The 23,913-nt window shown below is 42.0% G+C and overlaps 1 protein-coding gene across 8 annotated transcripts in view; it reads right to left on the reverse strand.

Moving 5' to 3' along the window:
- The window catches only part of IL1RAPL2 (interleukin 1 receptor accessory protein like 2), a 386,734-nt gene that overhangs the window by 21,373 nt on the left and 341,448 nt on the right, over nt 1-23,913 (reverse strand). For all 8 annotated transcript variants that reach the window (XM_042027864.1, XM_042027854.1, XM_042027872.1 and 5 more), the window contains 2 exons: nt 7,091-7,220; nt 780-925 (listed from right to left, as the gene is read on the reverse strand). In XM_042027864.1, the coding sequence (XP_041883798.1) occupies nt 780-925; nt 7,091-7,220 (276 nt within the window). The remainder of the gene's footprint in view (nt 1-779; nt 926-7,090; nt 7,221-23,913) is intronic.

Consider the following 23,913-nt stretch of genomic DNA (forward strand, 5'->3'; position numbering starts at 1 on the left):
TGTATTTCCCAATACACTGTGTCTCAGAGAGATCAGAATCCAATTTAAATGTCAGCCTACTTATGAATAGGAGAGCTGATTGAACAAACAACATAAGAACTGCCATGAGATACTGTTACACTCCTTCAATAATGACTTTTTCAAACACAGAGCACAGTAGCACTATTTAATTTGGCACATTCAAATCCAAATGGTTTCCTACAAATTATCCTACAGATAATTTGTCAGTAGTGGTGTTTCCCATTTAGGAACAGTATCAAGTAAGACAACCATGATGGGGTAATTCTCCATGGATTTGTGGCTCCCATTGCATGTTTTCATTCCTGAGGCAATTAGAAATCAAAATGCATGGAGACAGCTTAAAGTTTTCAATTTAAAACACAAAGACAGAAGTGGAGTAACATGAGAACATCTGACCTCACTGCCAGGGCACCTGTCCTAAAAAAATGTACATTTTAACTGGCCTAGTCAGTCAACTCTGGGTCAAATTCATATTGGTTGTTTAGTCCAAAATACTTTCTCTGATTATACTGGTGCCTTATGGGTGACTGTATTCCAGGCAAGTGCATCACCTGCAAGACTGATTCGCAAGACACCAAAGAACAATTCATAATTTTTGTTTTCCCACAAATAGTAAACTGAAGCTGTACACAAGCACATGTCAGCTCCAAGCAGGCACACAGAAGTCCAGCCTGGCTAAGAGAGGTCAGCAGGACCTCTGACTGACGTATTGCTGCTGAGGTTGGTGAGAGCACAGATAAGTAAAAAGGGGGAATTACCTTTTTTGCGCAGAAGAACACTGGCATGTTTCCGTCCATTTCTGTTCTCCACATGACACGTGTAGTTATCCAGGTCTGCCTCCTCTACAGCATCGAAGATCAATGTCAACTCAACTTCTTTTTCTCCAAGATGTTCCCTGAGGAGTCTGAAAGGAAGGATACAGTCTTTGCTTTAACTGAATTAACACGGATGGCAGATTCCCAAAAGCACTATGATTTTTCAGCACAAGACAGTGTTTCTTGGCCTCCTTCACTCCTGGAGAAGGACTTAAAAGGAGACTCATTGCCTGAAAGAGGCTTCACAGAGGCATTTTTCATGACCACCAAAGGCTTTTTCTCCTGCCATGTCTAGTGAGGAGCTGAACCAAGTGCAGGAAGAGTGGCCATGAGTGCAATGGTTATGTGTGGCTTCCTTACATTGGCTCCATCAGAATTAAATGCTAAAAACAATGCTTCTTTTAAAAGAAGTGACAAATATCCATTTTCCAAAAGCAGGATGTGCTACTAAGCCATCAGTGAACAAACTACAGGGCAATTTAAAAGCTGGGTATTGTGATACATTTTAATTCAGTCTGGAAAATCAACAAAAGGAGCTGTGTTACTCTCTGGTATTTTCCTCTATTTTCTGGGGCTAGATCCTGCCATGTACAGGGAACAGTGTCAAGAACAAGAGCTCTCTGCTCCTTTGAGAGGACAGAGGAGACATGCAAAATCCCCACAAAGGGAATAAAAGTTCTAGCAGACTTTCAGGCCAGAGGTACAGCCTTTTCATGTCATTGTTCTCATGTGAACATTAAAAAGAATGCAGAGTAAATACAAGTGTTTTCTGCTGCTGACATTAAGTCTAAAAATACAATACCCTATTCTCTCAAAAGGCTTACCACTTGCTCAAGAAAAAGTTGCTGCTCCTTTGAACAGGGAAATGTAGCATCAAGTAAAATCTTCCAGGTTCATTTGATTCTGTTTGTGTAATGCTGCACAAGAGAGTAAACAGAAAATGTGGGGTGCCCTCACAGTCACCTGTGAACTCACCACTGCATGTGGTACTTCAGTGAGTCTGTTCTCTGAAAAGACTGTGTACAGCACTGTGAGGTAAAGGTATAAATAAAACCCAGGTTCATCAAAAAAGAAATATTTTCTCCAGAGACTGAAGGGAGGAAACTGGGCAGGAAGTAATGAATCAGAGTGCTGCTTGCTCTGGATGGAAACTGCTGCTGGAGACCTTCACATTTGTCAGTAATGGCCAACCCCAAGCTTCTCTATTTTAAACCAAAGTCATTTTGCGTACACACATTTCCTTATGCAAGTGATTTCACATGACATCCATGGAACTCCAAACAAATTGAAAACAAATCAAAAGAGAAGTATGAGGGCATTGCACTAGACAATCAAAAATGCAAGCCTGACTGCTATAAAACACATCTCTGCAGTAACTCAGAAGAGGCACCAGAGCATCCACAATTCAGTCTCTTTCACTGTGGCGGCATAACTTGTAAAAAACCAAGTGGAAAAACATTAGTTTAGAAACAGGGCGTGTGTGGGTGTATGGGTGTGTGTTGCATTTGGAAACTTGGATTGCATCTTTTTTATTTTCAAATTCACTCTCATTGGTTATGTTTCTTTTTTCTTTTTTTTTCTTTTTTTTTTTTTTTTTCTGGTCCATAGTCCAAGTGGTGAAATAGTGGAAGAAAGGTTGTATTTGCATAATTTCTGGCCAGAAAAAAACCTCTTCAGAAAGCCTGGTCCATTTGCATACTCAGCCTAAATCACTGGGAGTGAGATAAATCAATTCTCATTTAACATATTAATCTGCTATATCTATATAAAGACTCAGGAAAGTCTCTCTTCTCTGCTGGTAAACAGTATGCCCAACAACTTTTGGTCTACAAATCATGCTGCAAGGAACAATATAATCATTAACAGAGAAGATATCTGGGAAACTAATCTGGAGCACTCTGTGAATGCTCAGGTTTTCTTGTTTACTGTAATCAGGATATTTTACACAGAAAAAAATGAAGACAGGTTACAATTAAGATAAAAGAAGCTGTTATTTTTATCTATATCTACACTACATTTATGTAAGATAAAATAATTGACCCTTTACCTAAATTTAAATAATACATGATCAGCTAAAGAGGAGCTTTTATGAAAAAAGAGTATCCCATATATTTGGACTGAGAATTGTTTTCTACATATCTTACAATTGCAATTTTTAGCAAGGGAACTCTTTAGAGTGGGATCTATCATGAAAACGCTGACAAACATTTAAGCAGTATGTTGGCAGCAAAGTGTAGAAAGCTCTTAGTGGGGTTAAACCTTTCATTCCTGCTTTTTTGTTTTTCCTCTTTCTTCTTTTAACCATTACTCTACACCTATATTATTGCCACAGAAATGCACAGTTGGTCACCTGCAATTTTTTAATACATATGCAACCATTAGTTAATTGCATTAATTAATTGTTGTGATTGGTTCAGAGAACATGGAGCACAATATTTTTGGGTTAGAAAAGGAATACACTATCAAAAGTAAGACCTTAAAGGTGCAACAGCATTTGCTACACATCCAGAAGATGAAGCTCTGTCCCTATCTGAGATGGGGAAAATTTCACCAGCATCATTGTCAACACATGCCAGCTCCCACATCTTGAGAAAATAATAACTCACTCTTTCTGGGTTGCTGAACAAACTGTAAGAGTAATTATAACATTTAATGCATAGCTAAATCAATGGTGCTTGACAACTCACAACAAACAGGATGGAAAGAGAAAAATACAAGGTGGGTGATGTAAAAACAGCACTCAGTGCCTTCTCTTTCTTCAGGCTGAAGCATTTTATTTGATCTGAAACAAAACATTTTGTCTAGTGAATAACTTTCAGGTAAGAATATGAATTTAAAAAAGGAAGTGTCATTTCAGCATAGAAATGCTTTCTTTGAAAGTTATCCAATGGTTTGGATTTTCCAAGTCCTTGGTCATATTTTCCCAGTGCCTGTATGCACTAAGTTGAATCTGAATTTAAAACACTTTTACTTTGAGACCCTATTTTCCTAAAATTTTCAGTATTTGTATGATCACAGATAACAAGGCCGTAAGAAACCCTCACCTGGGTCTCTCTGCAAGACTAAGGCATTAATTGCAAACCTTTACTAACCTGCATGAGAGTTGGAGAGTTGGGACTTAGCAAAAAGGAAACTTTCATTCTTTATAAAGCTGAAGATCTGGACTGTGAACAGGGTTATGAAGTCAGCTCCCTTCCTTCTACTCCTTAACAGCAGGCTGTAGATGAAAGGACAGATCTGTGTGTACGCAAGTACCTCTCCAAAGCAGTCATTCAACTGGCAGCACAACAGTGACCTTCCCTCTTGCATTCCTGCACCGTGTTTCTTGTTCTCTGCCCGGAATTTGTCTCCTTGAGTAGTATAAGCTTTTCAGGAGAGGGCTGTTGCTTCCATACTTCTCTGAAAAGTACCCAGCACATCAGCCAGGCAGCTATGGGAGTTCTGCCTCTTGCCCCCAACACCCCCTCCTAATAGAAAACAACATCCTCATCTTGTCTAAGCATTTCATAACCATCTGTTGACTACTGTGGGTGATAAATTAATCAGAAGAAGTAAGGCTGCCATTCAAAATGTCTCCATTCACCTCTTTGTATGCCTCTAGCATGAGTTAAACTATTTCTACTTTAAAAATGGACAAGAGAGACAAAACACGGACAAACATACTTTACAAGATTACAAGCATTATGACTATTCTGCAGGGTTGCCTGAAGAAGAAAAAGAAGCAACTCACAGGTGGCTGAGAGAGCAATATTTATGTCTGAAAATACTTTGCCATGGCATAGAGCTGGTGTTGAAATTTGCTGTGGGCTCTTTTGATAATTAGGTACAACTGACAACTCTGCAGACAGGCTTAAAGACTCTGATTCCTTCTTTAATAACTCTGGTTCAATTTACATGACATTTTTATTACTGCTGTGAAAAACCCACCTGGCAAGCAAAGTCTCTTTCTCCTTTCCTCCCACACATGTCTAACACTTGGGGATCTTAATTCAAGGGAAAGCAAGGGGGCAGCTCAGACAGGGGGTCATTGCTTCCAAGTCCTGCAATGCTGATGAGCTACTTTTTATTATGAGGCTTTGTAAAAAGGTCTAATAAAGACTGAGAAGCCCAGAGCTACACAAATACTACTCTTGGCCAAGTGTGCTTACCAAAACCCAGTTTCATGGATTTGATTTGAACAGGAATGCTCAGGTTACACACATTCTTATGTTAGTGCTTTCATGACACCACTGTGAGTGCTAACCATGCACACTGGGGATGGGTGGTTTGTGCTCCTGCACGTCATTAATTTGCAAACCTCAACTCTCATCATACGCAGAAAATCCAGCAACACAAGCGATGGGCATAGTCCAGCGTAAGGACAGCACCAAAAATTCAGAGTGCTACTAAATTTGTGAACTAATTTAAGATAGGGGATGCAGAGTTAAAATGTACCAAAGGAACAGCCAATGGAGTATCTTGGTCTGGTTGTGACAATTCTGTACTACTCTTAGCTTCTCAAAATGAAATGTCCTGATAACACCACAGAGAAGCAAACTGATGAAAAAAGGCATCTAACCAGCAAGTTCACCATGGCTCATCAAATTTGAAACACACATAACAATTTTTAAATTCATCAATAAATACAACTGGGTGGAGGGTGTGGGCTGCCTCAGGGCACTGACAGAACAATTAGGGCTGCTTAGTTCCCCTGAAGCAGCACACCTGTAATGGGACACAAAACCAAGAGCTGTTACTGGCAAAAAATCATTTGCAAAAAGTAACCACTTCAGTTGCCATAGCTACTTCTAAATTAAAAAAAGGGGTGGACTGAGACACTGCTGGTAATGATACAGTAGGTTTTGAAAAATGTTGTTTTAAATGCTGACAGTGATTACAGGAGATTAGGTATGTGATAAGGAGCTTTGCTGAAGAGAAGATTCACTGAATTGTGAAGGGTCTGCAAACTGAGTCAAAGCACTTTAGTGGAAAAGCAAGTTGTCACAAATTAATTTGAAACATTAATGTGTAATGAGATGGCACAACAAAGGACAAGTAACAGCCTTTTCAAACTCAGTTTCACTAATATATGTACATAAAGGAAAAGTTTTGAACTGTGCTAAAGCTGGAGTGCTCTTTAAATACAAATCTCAAATTGTCCTGATGCAGAGGGACAACATGACCAAAATCACCCTGTTCATATATATACACACCAGAGAGGACACAATGTCATGAAGTACTGATTACTTACAATGGCAGAAGTTTCCAATAATTGCTTTTTGTGGTCAGAAGCACAAAAGAGGACTGTACAATGGCAGTATAAGATAAATTTAATCTGTGTGCAATTAAGTATATCTTAATAACTAGTGGCTAAGTGGCTGAACTTCAAATTATTGATCAAGTAATAAAGCAAAGGAATCTCTCTCTGCCTGCTCTCTAAAATCACCTTTACAAGAAACAAAAAACTCAGACACGAGATTAAAAAAATGTGCCTTGGAAAGTGAAAAGACCTTGGCTTTCTTTATAAACTATATTTATTGTATCTATAGGAGTTGGGACCACCTTGTCCATAGTATAACCACAACTTAGTCTTTGCTCAAAGAACAATAATCAAGTAATTATTAAGGAAGAGAATAAGGTGCTGTTAGGTGCAAATTCCATGGAAGTTCATAGGGATACAAGTGTGTTTTCTTTACAACTTACATCAAGGGATAACCAGCACCTGGGAAAAAGCCAAGCACAAGTTGGATATTGGACACAGCCACTCCTTTCTCTCCCTTACATGTTAAGCCTGGAGAAACAAATGCTGCTTCTTGAAGGCTCTGGTTAAGGCACACCAAGAGCTGTATCACACACACACAACACATTCAGGAGAAGAAAAAAAGTCTGGTGACTTTGACAGGAGACCATTTGTCTTCAAGATTAACAGTGGTGCTGAAATAGATGTCATCTTGCCAAGGCGGGGTCCGCGGGATGGCTGCAGTGTACAGCACCATTCCCACGTGGGCCTAAAATCAACCCTCGGAACACTCAGGATGCTTCAGCTACCAACCGTCAGGGGAATTTGATAACAGATTTTCAGGCATATACACAAGCTACTCTGTCTTTAGAGTGTACTTGCTACAAAGGAGAGGGAGCAACTCACACAGCCCTGGCTCCAAGTCATCCATCACTCTTTAGACAGAAAACGATTTCCACTTTCAATTAAAAACTTGTCAACCCAACAGGCTTGTGGGACATACAGTATTTTCAATAGCAAATAAACCAAAAAGTACCTGACTTCGCCTTCTCTAATGTGACCTTCTAATTCTTCTATGAATCTTTCCCCTTTCATCCAGTAGATCATGGGGCCTGATTCTCCACTGAATCCAAAGAAAGCTCTGCAGGCCACAGTCAGTGGATTTCCTGAGGACAAAAGGAAGAGAGAAGATTAGAGACTTTGTCATAGATACTAGTGAGAAAATTATTATAAGAAGTATCAACACCTTAGATAAACCTCCTTATGAAAAATTGGAGGGGAAAAAAAAGAAGGAAAACCATAGGAAAAAGAGTGATGTTGATTTGCATCTACAGGAAATAGCTGTAAAATGAAACTCTGAGGTCGTCCATAATTTAATTTTTCTGAGAAAAATAGTACATGAACAATGAGAAGGTATGGAAATAGTGGCAACATCAGGTGACACCAGACTGGTTGTTAAAAAGAAAAAGGTGACTTCCCTGTCAGACTCCTGGGATCTCTACCAGGACTAGAGATTTATCCCTAAAAGGCAGGTAAATCACTGAATGACTGCTCCTTATCCACCCATAAAAAAAGATGGAAAAATAATTTCTTCCTCACTTAGATAAAAATCAGATCTTAATCAAGTCTTGGTGAGCTGCTCAGAGAGCTTTTAAAGATTCCCAAGAAATACAGGATGCCAGTCTGCATCAACACTGATGTTACTTGTCAACAGGCTTTTGGCAAAGGACCAAACTTCAAAGCATTATTCAAGCAATAGAGTAAAGAACTCTTCCTTTCACCTCTGCAAAGATACTTCCAAAAGAGAGAAAATAAAACTTGGAAATGAGTCAAATTTCTTTTCTCTTCAAGAATTCAGCATTTAGCTGGGTTTTCATTTGGCTACACTTTTAACTGTTCTAGATAGCCCAGGACTGTGCTTACACTGCCAGGACAGATGGCTGTCTGCCTGCAGAAGACAAAAACAAACAAAAACCAAAAAGAACGGAAAAACCTCCAACAAGTCAGGAAATGCAGAATAACCATGCCCATTCCCTCCGTATGCACATACAGCTACTGCACCCACTTTTCTTTGCCTATTTTACTTCACATAGGTGCTCCGGGTTATGGACCAGGTGTAGAGTCAGCAACTTAGATGGGAGAACAGACCTCATTTAATGCCAGTGGAGACTTCTGCTGAATCTTTCAGGGCCTTGATCAAGCACGGAAAGCCTAAATAATGAGTTTTACTGTATTTGAAAGAAATGTTTTATTATTTATTATTCTCCGTGTCAGCAGGAGACTCTCTTGGCTGAAATAGAACAGGCCTACACTTTTCAAGGAGGGGCTAATAATTTGGAGCACGGCACTTGGTTGAACATGGGCTAATGGTTTCCCATGATTGATTTACTGTGCCATAATCAGTCACCTCTTTTCTGCCCAGGAGTGATAACTTGCTGTGTGCACATTCAGAGCATATCAGAGCTGTGTGTTAAAGTGCCTTTGCCTAAACCCACATAGAGCTGTCCTGAGTCAACTACTTGCACTTGTCTATCTATTATTTCAGTGCCCAATTTAAGACATGTCTAAAGAGCCTGATTAGTCAGGAAGCACAGCACTCCCAGCCATGGAAAATCAGCCGCCTTTAAATTATTTCCAAGTCAAGATCCAAAACTACAAGTCCTTTTGAAACATTAGGATACAACAAGAAAAGATTTAAAGGCTGCACTTGAGTCTCTGTTTCTCAAATAGCAAAAGACAAAAATGGAAAATGTTTATCCTGAAAATGTTTTCCAGACTCTTTCATTATCTCCATATTCACGATGAACTCTGGCACCACAGCTGGCCCCTGAACACATGGAGATGCTGGCAGATTACACAACCAGACCAGACACACAAGAGAGAAGAAGGGGTGGATATTCAGTTATCTGCACATCCCACAACACTGACGACCATCAGAAAAAGTTGCAAACTTCACTAACTAATGAAGAGTCAGAAACACTTCTAGGCAGACATTTAATTCCACTACAAGCTCACCCAGCCCTGCGAGGTGCTGTGTGTTCTCCACAGTAGAAGGGAGAACTGGAGCCTCTGGCTGTATCCACCTTACCTTTTCCCAACATGCTGAATGCCTGTGTGGTGTGACGTCATTTGTGCTGTTTGTCTTGGAGTCACGATACACATCTTTTTAAATACCATTTGGTGATTCCTAACATATGGCTGCTCAGTCCATGCTTGATATTAATGGAAAAAGGCATTGTAGCAATGTGAAAAAGAAAAGGGATAGACGAGGCCTATCAGCACTGACAGTATTTGCTCTTTTCCTGGCACACCAGGCTGGACGTTAAGTGTAACAGGCAAAATATCTTACACAGTGTGCTTTTCCTCAAACCAGCAGATTTTTACTTAAAAAACAAGCCCTGATAAATGAAAATATTCCAAGGTGAGACTAAGATTTCTATACATGCAGAGTAAATACCCAGAGGTAATAATGTCTGGTTTGAAGAAATAAGTTATCTACACAGATAGGAAAACCTAAAAACCCCAGCTGTTGGTAGACAGCTTCTGTAATAAATAAACCCAATATAAAGCATCAGGAGCCTTTACCATGACAACCTGCATGCTCTGAATGTGCCTGGGCAGATCTATTTCCTAGCTTTGCCACCAGGGAAACAAGCAAAATAAACTAATACCATGAATGGGAAAATCTGGAGTGAGTTTGTATTCTCAGCTCAAAGTTTGGTACCACACCCCATAGTCCATCTCACCTGCAAACCCATCACTGATCAGAGGGTGGCATAAAACACTTTTTCTCATGGAACAACTAATTTTTATCTCAGTAGCAGAATGAGTCAGGTCTGGGTTGACCTGATCCGTCCTGGAGTGGAAAGAACTTGGACCTTGACTTCAAGGTCCCATCCAAACTCAAATTCTCACTCACTGTTCTGATACTCCTCAAGACGGTAAGGACATCTCACTCTTCTATAGCTGTCTGAAATAGCTTCTGGTTTATATCTCTCATCACTCCTTTTGACTCTGGAAGTGGGACACCATCAGAAAGGTAACACTGACTTCCTTGCAGAACTTCCTTGCTTCACCTCCACAAATCAGCCTCCATATGGAAAGTAAGAGTAATTTCTCTTCTGCTGCTGTATTACCACACAGCTACAGCAGCTAGCTGTTACTACTGGTTTTCAGGAACTTTAACCAATTCCCATTCAAAAAGGAACATGGCTTGTTTCACTACATTGCCCCCCAAATACCACAATACTAAAAATGAGGCTGAATTCTGTGGTCCCTAAATGCATCCTTGAATATGTGGAGAAACAGGCACTGAGCATGGAAAGTACCCTTTTGCAGGTCCTGGTTTTAGGGCTGGCTTCAAGCCATGCAATATTACACTGAGCCACAGTTCCAGGCAGAAGGAACTAGTAGGTAATTTATAACTCCAACAATTCATCTTGTGTAAGGCCCAAACTTTCGCACATCATTACTGCTATTCTGCATGACCGTCAGTAGTTCCACTACTAACTGGTCTTATTAAGAAATATTCCCCTTGCATCATTTAATGAACAACATCAAAATTCCGAGAATGAATAGTATCCTAAAAGTTTTCCATTTACAGATGGATTCTGTTTAGATCTGATAGACATTTCAGATGCCTTTTTACTTAATAAAATACTTTGCTGAAGAACAGAGAAAATTATTAGTGAATTTCTAAAGAATAAACACTTAAGGGAGCGTTTGAAGAAACAAGGAAAGAAAGTAGAAAAGCTTGTTTGCAGACATCACTGAGTCTTCTGCTTTGCTGGGGTCTCCTTGATACAGTTAAGCACCAGGTTCGGCAGAAGTCTCTACTTTAGCTTTTCTCCCTGTCAGTCAGACAGGCTTGTTGCAAACTCCCAGCTGATAAGACACAACCACTGGAAGTAAAAAATTTTATTGCTAAATCTTAATGTACAATTTTCACCTGTCCATTTCCACAATAAATCTGCATGAACTCTACCATACATTCAAGCAGCTTTTTTTTTCTGACAAAGAGAATTCCACAGAAATGCAATTACTCAAGCAAAAGAGCTGCCTGATGGTGGTAGGAGTATTGGCTAATGATGGAAAAAGGGTCTGCAAAAGAATTTAGTCAGGAATGGTTCGGAATGTGCTTAATGCAAGGCCAACGTGCTTTGACAGAGAATAACAAATTCTGCAGCACAGTTTCTCTTGAATGACACATGCTCCAAGCATAAAGTAAATGAAGCTTAAAATACCTAAAAGTTGTTTCTGTCTTTTAAAAACTTAAATGCCAAGGCTGGATGACTGACCAGCATGGAAGACAAAGGCTCTTCACATCTGGCTTATGTCAAGGCATTTTTTGGGATTTTTTTTTTTTTTTAAATGCAGATTGATAGTTTGCTCTTTTTCACTTGTTTTGCACAAGCAGGTATATTTTGTGGCTTTGAAGCCCACATCACAGAATGTGCTTCCAGCAAACCATACCTTCACTCATGGAGCACATCATCTCAGAGCACCCCCATCAAGCAGCCAAAGTCATCTGTGAATCCCTGGGTGCTATGTTTTTTCCGATGGCTTGAAACATGGATTGTTTTTCCTTTTCTTTTGCATTTTTGTGCCAGATAAAACGCTGCTCTCAACAAGCCTGAACTGAAGTAGATGAGCCTTCCCAGCTAGTGGCAGAACTGACTGAAAGTGCCAAAGGCCTCCTTTTGTACTAAGAAATACCAAAGGTCAGTCCTGCACACGTTGCTAGCTGGATTTACATCTTCCACTCCAATGGGGTGCTAATCCACTGCAGTATCACTGCTTTCATCTACTGCAGGGCTGGGTGCTGCATACACATGGAAGGGAAGATGAGTGTGCAGTGCTGCCATCAAAAAGTCATTCCATCACTCCAAGTCCCTCTTATCGATGTACATGCATCTTGTAGCTCCTCTCTGATAATGGTGCTTGTGTCTCTTTCCCTGTGAGACTAGGAGAGAACTATGAGTGCTACCAAAGGAACAGCTTCCCACTCGACATATGCAGATGTTTTGCAGGCACTTCATGGGCTTTGTTTCCTTCATTTGCTGAGACAGAGGACAAGAAAGGCGGGTTACTTATCACTTCTCAGTAAGTATATTCTGCAGGCTGTCTGTAGAACCGAAGCTGACTTTCCAGGCTGCGAGGTCACCATGTCACTGACAAGAACATTATTGTTCTAATGTGCTTTACAAGTGCTAGAAAGTGGCCAAAGAGCAGCAGAGTAATTTAAATTCCCCTGGCAAGGCAGGCTGGTTTGTATACAACCCTGAAGTAAAGAACACATTTCCTTTTCTTTCAGAAGGACATCCTGGATAAGAAGATATGGGAGACAGAGCTTATGCCCACAATTTATTCACAAAACAAATGCCAGAGGCAACACAGACCTTGACTCATGAAAAACAATCTCTGTGTGTGGTAGCTTCTATCCAATTAGCAGAGAATGTCAATTGTGCCTTGCAAGGACATCCTCTGAGCTGCTCTCCTGTGCTGAGCAGTGACAGCAAAGCCAGCAGCGCATGGAGGGGGTGCAGGCCAGCCCAAACCATGGCCCTAGCTTGGCTGGCTGACACTGGGCACCAGGATGAGATGCTGGGATTGTGAGGGTGGCCACAGCAGCAAATGGTGCCCACTCAAGGTCACTCTTGCAATCGGAGCCCAGCCCTGTGGCTGAGCTGCTAAGCACTAAACCTCTGCTCACCAGTGTCCTAGAGTAGTCAGGAGTATTTGGCAGGGCAGCTGAGGCTGTGCTTGGGCTTTGCTTGTGTCATCCAACTCAGCTGATTACCTGTTTCCCAGTTCCCTCTCAATACAGACCTGCAGTACCACTCATGCATCAGGGGCTTCAGCCTCTGTTCCTCTCATCTGCTTAGGTGGCACTGAAATTCTTCACAGATTTATCCACTACTGAATTTAGGCAAACCTCCACAAAACCCACAGATAAATTATCCCTTATTTTCCCCATACCATATCCCAGCATCACTGGATCAGAAGTTCCATGTTTTGTTTCGTTCAACAAGACTAATAAAGACAGTGCTAATTACTGTACCTGGGCTTCTCTTCCCTCCTCTTTTACCTGGATATTCTACAGAATACAGGCCTAGCTGTGTGCTAAACCATGTTATCCCATTTCGGTAAAAGTCTCCTGAAGCTCAGTGACTAGTTTGAGAATTACTGGATTCAATGAAAATAAAACATACTCAAACCAAATTATTTTCCCTCATCAAAAAACCCATAATTACAGAAAATCCTACAATATTTCAAAATTCTATTCCAGTAGCCAGTAGATTCACAACTGGATATGAGCCTTCCAAACATCTGCATAATTAAAGCTCAGCCAGGAATTAATGAACTGAAAACATTTTAAAGAAAATTAAGAAACTTGCTTTGGATAGTGATAATAATTGCCTTAATAAGATAAATTAATAGTGAAATCAAACCTAACTAGCCTCCAGACATTAATTTCATAACAGTTTAAGAGCATTTGAAAGCACACCCATATAATATATATATTTTATTAGATTTAGGCTCCAAGTTTCTAAAATAAGCAGACTAAAGGAGGTGCTCTTCCCCTAAGCAAGGCCCTGTGCTATGAGCTGCACATGCAGCCACTACAGTAATATTCTGGCAGCTGTAATGATGTATAGGAAAAATAAATGGCAGTAGTACATAACTTAGAGTAAGTTGGCTCTTCACTCATATAAGAACTTTTTGACGAAGGCAAGTCTCTGTCAATAAAAAAAAAGAGACTGGCAAAAACTTTGACAAGAAAAATGCAAGAGCTCTTTAGGTCTTTTTTTTGTCCTCTGTAGTTTACGATCTTAATTTTAACTTTCTTTCTTGCTCTGCTCTTTTTTCTTATGCCCTGAGACATCACAAAACACACAGCCATGAGATATTTGTGCTTTTCTGTCTCACTCAAGTGAGCAAATAGCATATATAAAAAGTAGGATAAAAATAACACCAACAGCAAGCAGCAAAACTCCAAGCATGAAACAAAGCAACTAAGCCTCTAGACAGTTTGTTGCCAAGATCACAAGTCAACGCATTTGCTGTAATTCCATACAGCCCCAACCACTGCTAATTTAAATCACAAAATCACGAGCCACTGCAAGAGCTGCTTGTAGACTTGGCTATTGACTGTAGCTCCCACAAGGAGAGAAAAACAAAACCAAGAAACACACACAAGGCTGAAATGTTGCTGATAAAAATTTATCAGATGTTCCAAAAATGAATCAATCAAAGCAAAATCACCTGGAGAAGTTTAAAAAAAAAAGAAAAAAAAAATCCAGAAAAACATTGCAACTGCTACCTCTTCCCCTTGCCCCCCAAAAAAGTTAACCTCAACTAAATCCTGTAAAATCATTTATCCCATTTTCAGACCTGCTTTGGGGTCAGAATTTAAAATCTTAGTCATTGAGAGCAGAGGTGTAACTGAAAGTCAAGGATTTTAGCTTTTCAGTTGCTCACTTACAATGAAGACAGATGCTTAGTGGGATTTCCAGAAGCAGCTTGACAGCTGCCTTGTGCTGGCTTTAACTTGTGTTCAATGCTGAGGTCCTTCTGAATATCTCATTTCTGTGCATCTTGAGGTACAGAAACATTATTTAACAGAAATTCCCTGAAGGTATCTGGAAAATGCCCCCTTGGTGGTGGGGTTCCAAGGGCTGGGGCAGCCCAATCACAGCAAAGCAGTGATATCCAGAATAAGGTGAACTAAGCAGACAGTGTGATGGAACAAATCACCTCTCTCTGGCCCAGGCATGCTAAAAAAGGGTGAGATGTGGTAGCCTGTTAACCCCCTGATTCTGTGATGCCATGTTCCCCCTGTTCCCTGCCCTTGCCTTGGCCACTCCCTCGGTTTCTCCCTATTGGTTCCTGTACCCCAACCCCGCCCAGGGACCGCCCCTGGGCCCCTGACAAAACCACCCCACACCCAAACCACGAGGTCTCTCTCTCTTGCCGCTGAGGGTGCCCGGACAAGATGTGAATAAAGCCATCTTACCACCCTCACGGGAGACCCTTCTCTACTTCTTTGATCACCACTGTGTTGTAATGCTGCTAGCTGCTGGAGCCAGATCGAGGAGCTGTCTGAAATGGACTCCGGGATGTGACTGGTCGCATGGCCCTAGGTAACCCTCGCTGTACTCACAGGGAGCTGCAGCCTGCTAGGCAGAGTCAAGCGGTTACAACACATGCCCTCATGCCATCACAGCCATCATTTCTCCCACTGCTCTGAGAAAAGAGCAGGAATTATTCAGGGAACACTTGCTTCCTTAGATTACTGTCCCACGGTGAGAAAGAGGAACATCCAACTATTTATTTGAGCTACAAAGAGATGGACCACAAAGAGATGCTCCTGTCTCCTCACATTAATCTGCTGGCTCGAGGGGGAGGAGGATCCTATCCCTCACATTGCTGCTTCTTGCCAGCTTCAGGAGTTTCCAACTCTCCAGCTTGACCCTGAATTGAATTTTCTATGGATGTTTTTGTGTTACATTTCAGTTTCCTGAGCAAGTACCTCTTGATCTTTTTGGGGAGAAAAGAGGATGAAATCTAGCATCTCTTTCTAGAGAGTAACCTGGCTTCAAAGTGAAGAAAGTACATGGAGGGGTCATCCTAACTGAGTACTATTGCCACCAATGTGGCCAAAATCTGAACGCACATGAGTATGTACTGGGTATCCAGCCACACATCTGGGTAGTCCCCACTTAGGAGGCAGTGGGTACAATCAAGGTTGCCAAGGAAACCAGCTGCAGGCAGCAGCAGACTGAAGAAATCACACTAAACCTCTTCCAACTTCTGTGTTGACTTTTAAAAAAATGATAAACACCCCTAAGACATTGACTATAGGATGCATAATTCTTCACTGAGAAAGAACAAAGCAAATGCAAGCTTTTGCTTCATGCTATTGATGCCCTGCCCTTATAACAAAGTGACACTTTTGTATGCCTGAATCTAAAGAGTCACCTGGGGTATTTTCATAGTTTGTGACTGTTCACTCAACTCCTGCTTGGATTTTGGCTACCACAGCTCATGCTAAGGCCTGATATATGGTGGGATCAGCACCATGAGGTCAACAACAGAGCAGGAGAGGTGGCCAGACAGAGGCCACCACGTATTATTATCACCTCATGTATTATTATCACCTCAAAATGCTGTCTCTGTTTTGCCACTATCCTTTGTTTGGCAGTTCCCTCAGAATCCATTAACTTACGGAAATGGTATAGACCAAAACTCCAAGCTGGAGGGTATAAAACATCAGTTTGCCCAAATAGCATTTGAAGCTGATCCAAGAGCAGCCAGACTGCTGACGCTTCCATACTTCCTGCAATGAATATACAGGGAACACCCACAACTTGATGGAGGAGGAATGATGAGCACTCTCACTGTCAGGCAGGGTAAGTGCATGACATTGCAAATTAGCCAGTGCAAATGGGTAGTAAGTTCTGTATAAGTGGATTTACATAATAAACTTATTTGGGCAAAAAGGGGATTGAGACCTTTTGTCATGTTTCTTTATTGTATTTCTTAATTAGCCTACGAAACAAAGTTTAAATAATAGAGTATGTTGCTCTGTAAATTTGGAAGGTCTGAATGGACTGTGACATCAATTTTGTAAAAATATATTGATAAAAAGCCTAGTTCTCCCTGAACAGCTTACTAATATCTCTGTAGTGCCCTGCAGCAGGCATGTAGGGCCAGAAAAGTTTGTGCGGTTAACAGAGTATCACCTTGATGCAGGTATTTTGATGTTAGCCAAGTCCTTTCCTCTCTCTGCTGCCATGGTCCTGATAGTGCAGGAGAAAGGGATGGGAGGGCTAAGAAAAGGGTGCAGATACAAAAGGCAGCAACTGCTGCAAACTTCTTATTTCCCAGCCTTCCTAACACAAATCAAATGCAGTGCTGGGTCCTGGTCAGGGGGATGAAAAGACCGATGTCAATCACCTCTGATAATGAATTAACCACAACTGTCACCTCACTTGGCCTCAGTTGTGCAGGTGGCCTCTCATCCATAGGGGACAGGACTTGCCATGGCTCATGATAAGATGATGCAAGTTCCTACTTCCCTGCACAATGGGACCACCAGGGACACAGCCACCAAGATCACCCAAACAAGAATCTACAACTGACTGATGTGCTAAAAACTCAGTAAATGCCCATACATTTTGCTGAATAGGGAGAAGGCTCCCTGTTGATTAAATTTAAGCACATATTTAAGTGCCATGCTGAGTAAGGGCAACAGTGAGTTCTAAAGAAAGACTATATTTACAAAAAAGATTAAAAATTAAAAACAATATCCACAGAGCAATGTTTTCTCCAAGCGAACTCCAGTAAATAATTCCCATTTATCATTTATTTAAATTTAGAAATAACATTCAGGGAGAGTAGGAAAGTAAAACAGTTCAATAAATACAACCTGTACTTTGCTTATTGAGTGAATCAATATTGTTCATCGGTTGTCCAATAAAGAACTAACAGGAAAGTTCAATCTCTTAAAATTTGCAAAAATTAAAGGGCACATTTTTTTAGTCCTTTTTGTTAAAAATAAAAAAGTCATGATAAAAACCCAAACAAATAGCATTAAGGTGGACAGTATTTTTAAAAATGTCAATCGCACAGAAAACTCACAGATTTACATTATTTTTTTCCTGGTTGTTTGGTTGGTTTTTGGTGTTTGGAGCTTTTTCCCCCCAAACCTTAGGTTAAGAATTTTTTAACCAACACACGAGACCTACAAAAGGGACTTAAGGATGCAACAATCAAATGTTACAAATTCAGACAAATTCTCAGAGTTAAAACTACCTCTTTTTAAAGAGATATAGTGACATCTCCTTGTGCTCAGTAATTTGAGACACAATCTATCCCATCAGCAATTGAAAAGGACCTCGTTATTTTTTCTGTAACAGATGTGATTTACAGAAGTCAAAGCACTAATTGCCCTAAACCTGCTAGCAGTGAGGACTCAGATTTACCCTAAGCCTCTTGCCTTGCATTCAGCTGATGGTATTCACATTAACCACATATTAAATTTAATTTTAGTTGCACAGGAATCTAATAGTCTCATTTTTCCCTAGGTGAGTGCCAAACCATGAAGTCTGTAACTCAGAACTCCTAAATCCTGCCCCATCACCTTTTTTTCCCCTGGATCTTTGCACACAGCGAAGGCAAAATCCATGGTTTCAACTTCCCCGTATCTACCTAATTTACCCCCATTCCCAATATTGCTGATTGACAATAATTCAGAACACTCCAAAAATTAAAAAAACCAAACAATCAACCAACCCCCCCCACTTCCCTGGCCCAAGCTGAAATTTCTGCAAAGGGGAATTGTCTTTAAATTCATGGTGATGAGATACCACTGGCTTGCAGAAAAAAGTGGGAATTCCAAGACTGAGCAGGGAAATCACTCAACAACTGCAAAATTCTGCTGGATAAACAAAGAAAGAAAGATGTCTCTGCAAGGACTAACACTGGCCTTCTGATCACAGCAAAAGGATGATAACAGTGCCTTTGGCTCACTGCATCAGAGGAGCAGGGGCCAGCTCTGCTTTGAGAGGGGGCAACTGAAACCAAGGCAAGCTACAGATACAGACCTGTCTGGATGGCACCAGCTTGTCCTACTCGCCACCAGCATGGGATAAAGCAAAGTCCACATCTCATGTGCTTGTGGGACTACACTGTGAGAGAGGGGAGCACAAATTCACCCGAAGGTGGTCCCATTGCCTTGCAATTTCCCAGGTGGCCACACGGCTTGGTTGTGGATTCCCCAAGGCTATGGCAAATGGCACTAACAGGTCATACTGTGAGATGAAAGTGGGCTCAGAGCAAGAGATCCTTAGACCTCAATCTGATATGCAAAGCACATGCATGTTTAAGAAACCTTTTTTTGAAAGAATAAAACCCCCAAAATCTATTAAATAAATAAATCTCCTTCATCTCTACCTGCATTCCCCTAGCAGCTCTTGGGGAGAGGCCTGTCGTGTCTTCTCTAGACTTGCAGGAAGATGTTATGAATTTGAGTCTGAGATCTACTGAGAAGAGGGAAGCTATATACCCTGCTGTGGGAAACTCAGTGTGAATTTCCATCTGTGAAAGCCTTGTTATAAGCACATGTTTATTCAGAGCAATCTCCTGAGAATTTAGTGTAAACCTACGTGGTTGATCTCAAAAATACCATCTGCTCTTCAAACCCAAAGGGGAATCAGGAAATAGGGGCCCTTTGCCTACCATGTGGACAGTGCTGTCAGCCCTGTTATGCACAGCAGCAAAGCCTGAGTGACCTCCTGTCTGGCCCAGGTAAAAATTCAAGCCTGTTCTTTACTCCAGCATCTGGAAGCAGCTGTGCCAGAGCACTCTGCACACAAAGCTGGATCCCACAGAAAGCAGCTTTGATTTTATAGAGTCCTAGAGCTTCAGAATGCCCCCCCCCCCCTCACATCTTGCCCACAGTGGTGTTTGGATATCTTAGGAGCTCAGAGCAGGATCTTAAAAAATACCCTCCTGAGAGAAAAGCTTTGCTCTTCTTTATTGCTTATCTCTTTTCTTAGCTGTGCTAGAGCCAAGAAGGAAATTAAGCTGCTCCCTGCAAGGTCTAATGTGAAACATTGGCCGCTTCAGTGTCAAGACTGTTATTTGAGCTTTCGTTCTAGTGCCAGAAACCTTTATATGGGCTTCACCTTTGCATTAACTAGAGAAGGTTACAGGCTTACTCTTCTCTTCCCTGGGAAAGCTCCTGGTACCAGTCAAAATGAAGTAGGGACCCAGGTAATTGTGATTGTCTGGAAGTGTGATGGTCTAATTGCACACAGATGGGCAGGAGTGAGAGCAAAGGACTGGCCTTTAGAGATGTGCATTTGCTACCCCCCAGAGCACTCAATAAAGCTGTGCCTGCAGCTTGCAACAGGCTGAAGCAAACCCTGTCCCCAATGTCCTGACAACTGTTTAAGGATCTTTAAAGGGATGTTACGTATGTTCTTAAAAGCTCATGTAGCAATACAAAATAGAGACAAATACAACAGAAAAAAACCTGCTGTAGTCCAGAATGGATTTTCAAATTCAGAAAAGACTATTTCTCCAGCACAGGGTGACATGAACATGGCAGTGCTTTGCTGTTATTTCTCATCCCAGCACCCAGAGGAATATTGGCAGAGGGTTCCCAGAGCAGGGTGATACCTGTGAAGAGCTGATAGCTGTCCTGAGCGGCTGTTGCTTTTTGAAGTCAGAGAGGTTTTTCTCTAGGTTTTCTTCTACTGACTCTGCTGAGTATTAGAGACAGAAAAGGCTGGGTAAAATTTTCTCTCTGTTTGGATAATTGTCTTTTGTGCTGCCTTGTTGAGAACTAATATGTCTGAGCTAATTTCTTTTATTTCTCTGTCAAAACCATATTTCCTTAGCTGATTCATTCTTCTTTGGGCTAGGGCTCAGAAAAAGACAAGACATTTGTCAGGAATCATCTTGACTGAATGCTCCTCCCCTCAGTCCGTAACTCCAGAGTCAGCCCTCCTACAGCCTGAATCTCCAGTACTCCATCTGTGTTGACTCAGGAACGGATAGAAAACTTTTTTTCTTGGGTATGGTTTGTGTACTTTGACATTTCACTGAAAGCCTCTTAATATTTGCCTTATATGCTACAGCTGCTCCATTTCAGTCCAGTATTTCTCATCAATGATCCCTCCGCTGAGTTGTGCAGGTATCGGGCAAGAGCCTGGAAGCAGCACTCCTTTGGGAAGGTTAGGACAGATTTGTGCTCTGTGCTATCTATACCTGTGTCATTTCCCATTTTCCACTAAGGATAAGCTGACAGTCCGGCCCAGAGAATGAACACAGACCCCTGCAGAACACTGTACTTTGAAAACCAGGATCCCTTGGGTAGTTATCAGGCAAACAGACCCAACAACCCTCACTATTCCCAAGCATCAAACAAATTAGCTACACAGGCAGTCCCACTCTGCTTCAGTCCCCCTAATGAAACTCTCTTTAAGTCAGCTCCTCACAGAAACACAGGTCTGTTTGCAAACAAATTGAGGGTTTTCCTTTCTTTTCCAGTCAGTTGCGGAATGTTTCTCATTTTCCCAACAGACAGAAAATACATTAATTACTTGTTATATTGACTCCTGTAGCACTAGTTTTTCAGCCTTATTAGATTTACTGATCCCTACAAATTTTCTGCTCAAACTGTTAACCTTCTCTGAGAGCTGTTGACCTTCTCTGAGAGCTCTTGACCCTACCCATAGAAAGGTAGAACTCAGCTACCTTTCATAACCCTGAGCAGTGATTAGTGAAACACCCAACTGCAAGAATAAAAGGGACAGTTTGTGGCCTCCCTAAATCTCAGGAGGGCTCCTTGCAGTCACCCTTGTACTATGCCTGCCCTGCCTGAAAGCAGCATTGCCATTCCCAAGGCTGCCACAGTGGAGGTCCTTGCCTGTGCTTCACCACAATCGTCTCAAGCTCAGTTTCAACAGTGCAAGGGGTAGTACTAATGAAGGTCACACTTCCCCAGAGAGGCTGGCAGGCAACGGTTGCTCTTCAGCTGCTGTCACCTTTGAAAAGGAAGGAAAGTCTGCCCCACATGCCAGTGGAACAGCAAACACATGACTGGCAGTGAATTTGGTCTGAGCTGGGCTTGCAAGGGAAGACACAGCCAGGGGAACCCCATCACTGCTGCCTGGCAGGATTAGCCATGCCATGGCAGCAGCCTGCTTGTCCCTGCTGCCCACATGCTTGGAGCATGGTGTAGTGGATGGTCCTTGGTGGTCCAGCCACCATCCCCTGCCTCCCCTCTTCACAGCCCATGGACCCTGGGCCACCTGTGCTGCCACCATGCTGGGCAGGCACTAGAGCTAACATGTCTTTTCTTAATGGGTTAAGGGAACCTCAGCCCTTCTGTGCACAACCACTGCTGAAGTAGGCCTGCCCCACCAGGAGAAGGGGTCCCAAGCAGCCTTGCCCCCTAACACTGCCTGCCCTATTTTTTGGTTGGCTTTAGATGCAAAAGAGAGGAGACGTGACAGGCAGTTATGGGAGATAGTGATTGCTGGGACCCTGCACTTTGCTTTTGTCATGTGAAGTCATCTGCAAGCTGCTCAGAGCCTCTGTGATGGTACTCTTTGCTTGCTCACATGGAAATGAAGTGAAAGCCAGGCTGACATGCACGACTGTGCAGAAAGCAAACGCAAAGCCTGAGTAGCACTTCCACCAAATCTGAGCCCCTGAGCCTCACCAGTGCCTGGGGAAAGTTTGTTTCACAGAAAGACATTTCACTTTGGACAACATGAAGACAAGGTTTATGAAACCTCAAACCCAAAAGCAATCAAAGGTGTGTGAATTGTATAACAGAATGCTGCTGCTTGCCCGGCTTTTGACTGTGCTTTTCCTTCCTCCATTCCTGGCCAGCCTGAGGCACTTCACAGGTAACAAGTCACCACCCTGATGGCCACTTGCTTTTAGTGTGAGCCAGCTTGGTTCATAGGGCTGGGAAACCTGAGTGTCTGGCAGAGTGTAAGCAGGACTCATCTGCTGGGCTAGCAGCTTTGCCAGGGGCTGGTGGGCTGCATCAGGGACTACAGACACCTGGTGGTGTGTATCCATCCATCCATCCATCCATCCATCCATCCATCCATCCTCAGACTCTCTCCCTCCGTCTCTTCTCCTCATCTATCCCTGTATAAAGGCAAGGAGATTTTTTGCACAGCTGTTCCAATACTTCTCTCAACCTATGAAATCTGAGCTGGGGTACTGAGAGAAACACCAGAAGTACAAGGATACTGTAAGTCATTCCAGAGCATGATGTGACTCATTTTACGTCAATCAGAAGTACCTTAACTCCCCCACAGCCCCATAATATTTTCATTTTCAAGATGCTAAATTTCTAGAAAAGTTTTTCAGTGATGGCAAAGTATTCTCTTACTAAAATGAAAATATATCTTTACTCCCAAGCAGAAAAATACACAGTTTGCACTTTGGGACCACAGCTGAACAGAAAGGAAGAGAAGCCTTATGAGGACAGTTCACACAATAAAGCTTTTGTTTGCAAACAGACTTTGAATGGTAAGATCTCAAAAATATGATCACACTTTCAGTGAACTCAATTTCACATAAAAACCTGAGTAGTGAGACCTGCTGTGATCACAGGTGACAGATGCAACCACTGTGAGTCATATTAGTAGCTTACTTCCCATGCACACAGACATGTAGTCAGCAGTTGATATTGGGTCCCTCCCAAATGAAAATATGCTCAGATGTCTCCAACTTGAAAAAGAGAATAATAAAAATCTCCCAACGAGACTCATTTAAAACAGAAATTACTCAGTTTTCTTTTGTTTTGCACCAGATGTGCTCCAGACGTTCGACCTCAGCCTCTAAAGATTTTCCTGCCTACTACAGTCTCCTCTTCTAACTACTCATCAAAGCACACCAGGTAAAAATGTCCTTTCTCCACATCACTAATCACCAACACAACCTTGTCATTTCAATTTCTCACACCTCTTCTTCCCCCCTGCCCTATATCTCTGCAGTCTCATCTCTACAGCTTATTGCCATTGGCTACTAATGTTGAACAAAGTGTTCCCAGTTTCAAACACATGGAAAGAAAAATCAGTAGCACAAAAAAGAGAAAATTAACCATGTAAACCACTCTCCCAGGGCTGGCCAGGTTCTTTAGGTTCAACACCTGAATCTGCTGCTTTGCAGAAGCACAGACTCACCTGCTGCTGCTATTCTTCATTTTCTCCAGAGTTTGTTACACTGAACTATCTGTTCCCAAAGAGAGGAAAAGCACTGGGGCAGATGCCAACCTGAGGGGGGGGGGGGGGGGGGGGGGGGGGGGGGGGGGGGGGGGGGGGG

This window comes from Corvus kubaryi, unplaced genomic scaffold, assembly GCF_017639235.1.
Source record: "Corvus kubaryi isolate FWS band 111438036 unplaced genomic scaffold, C.kubaryi_AGA036_p1.0 130, whole genome shotgun sequence".
Lineage (NCBI taxonomy): Eukaryota > Metazoa > Chordata > Aves > Passeriformes > Corvidae > Corvus > Corvus kubaryi.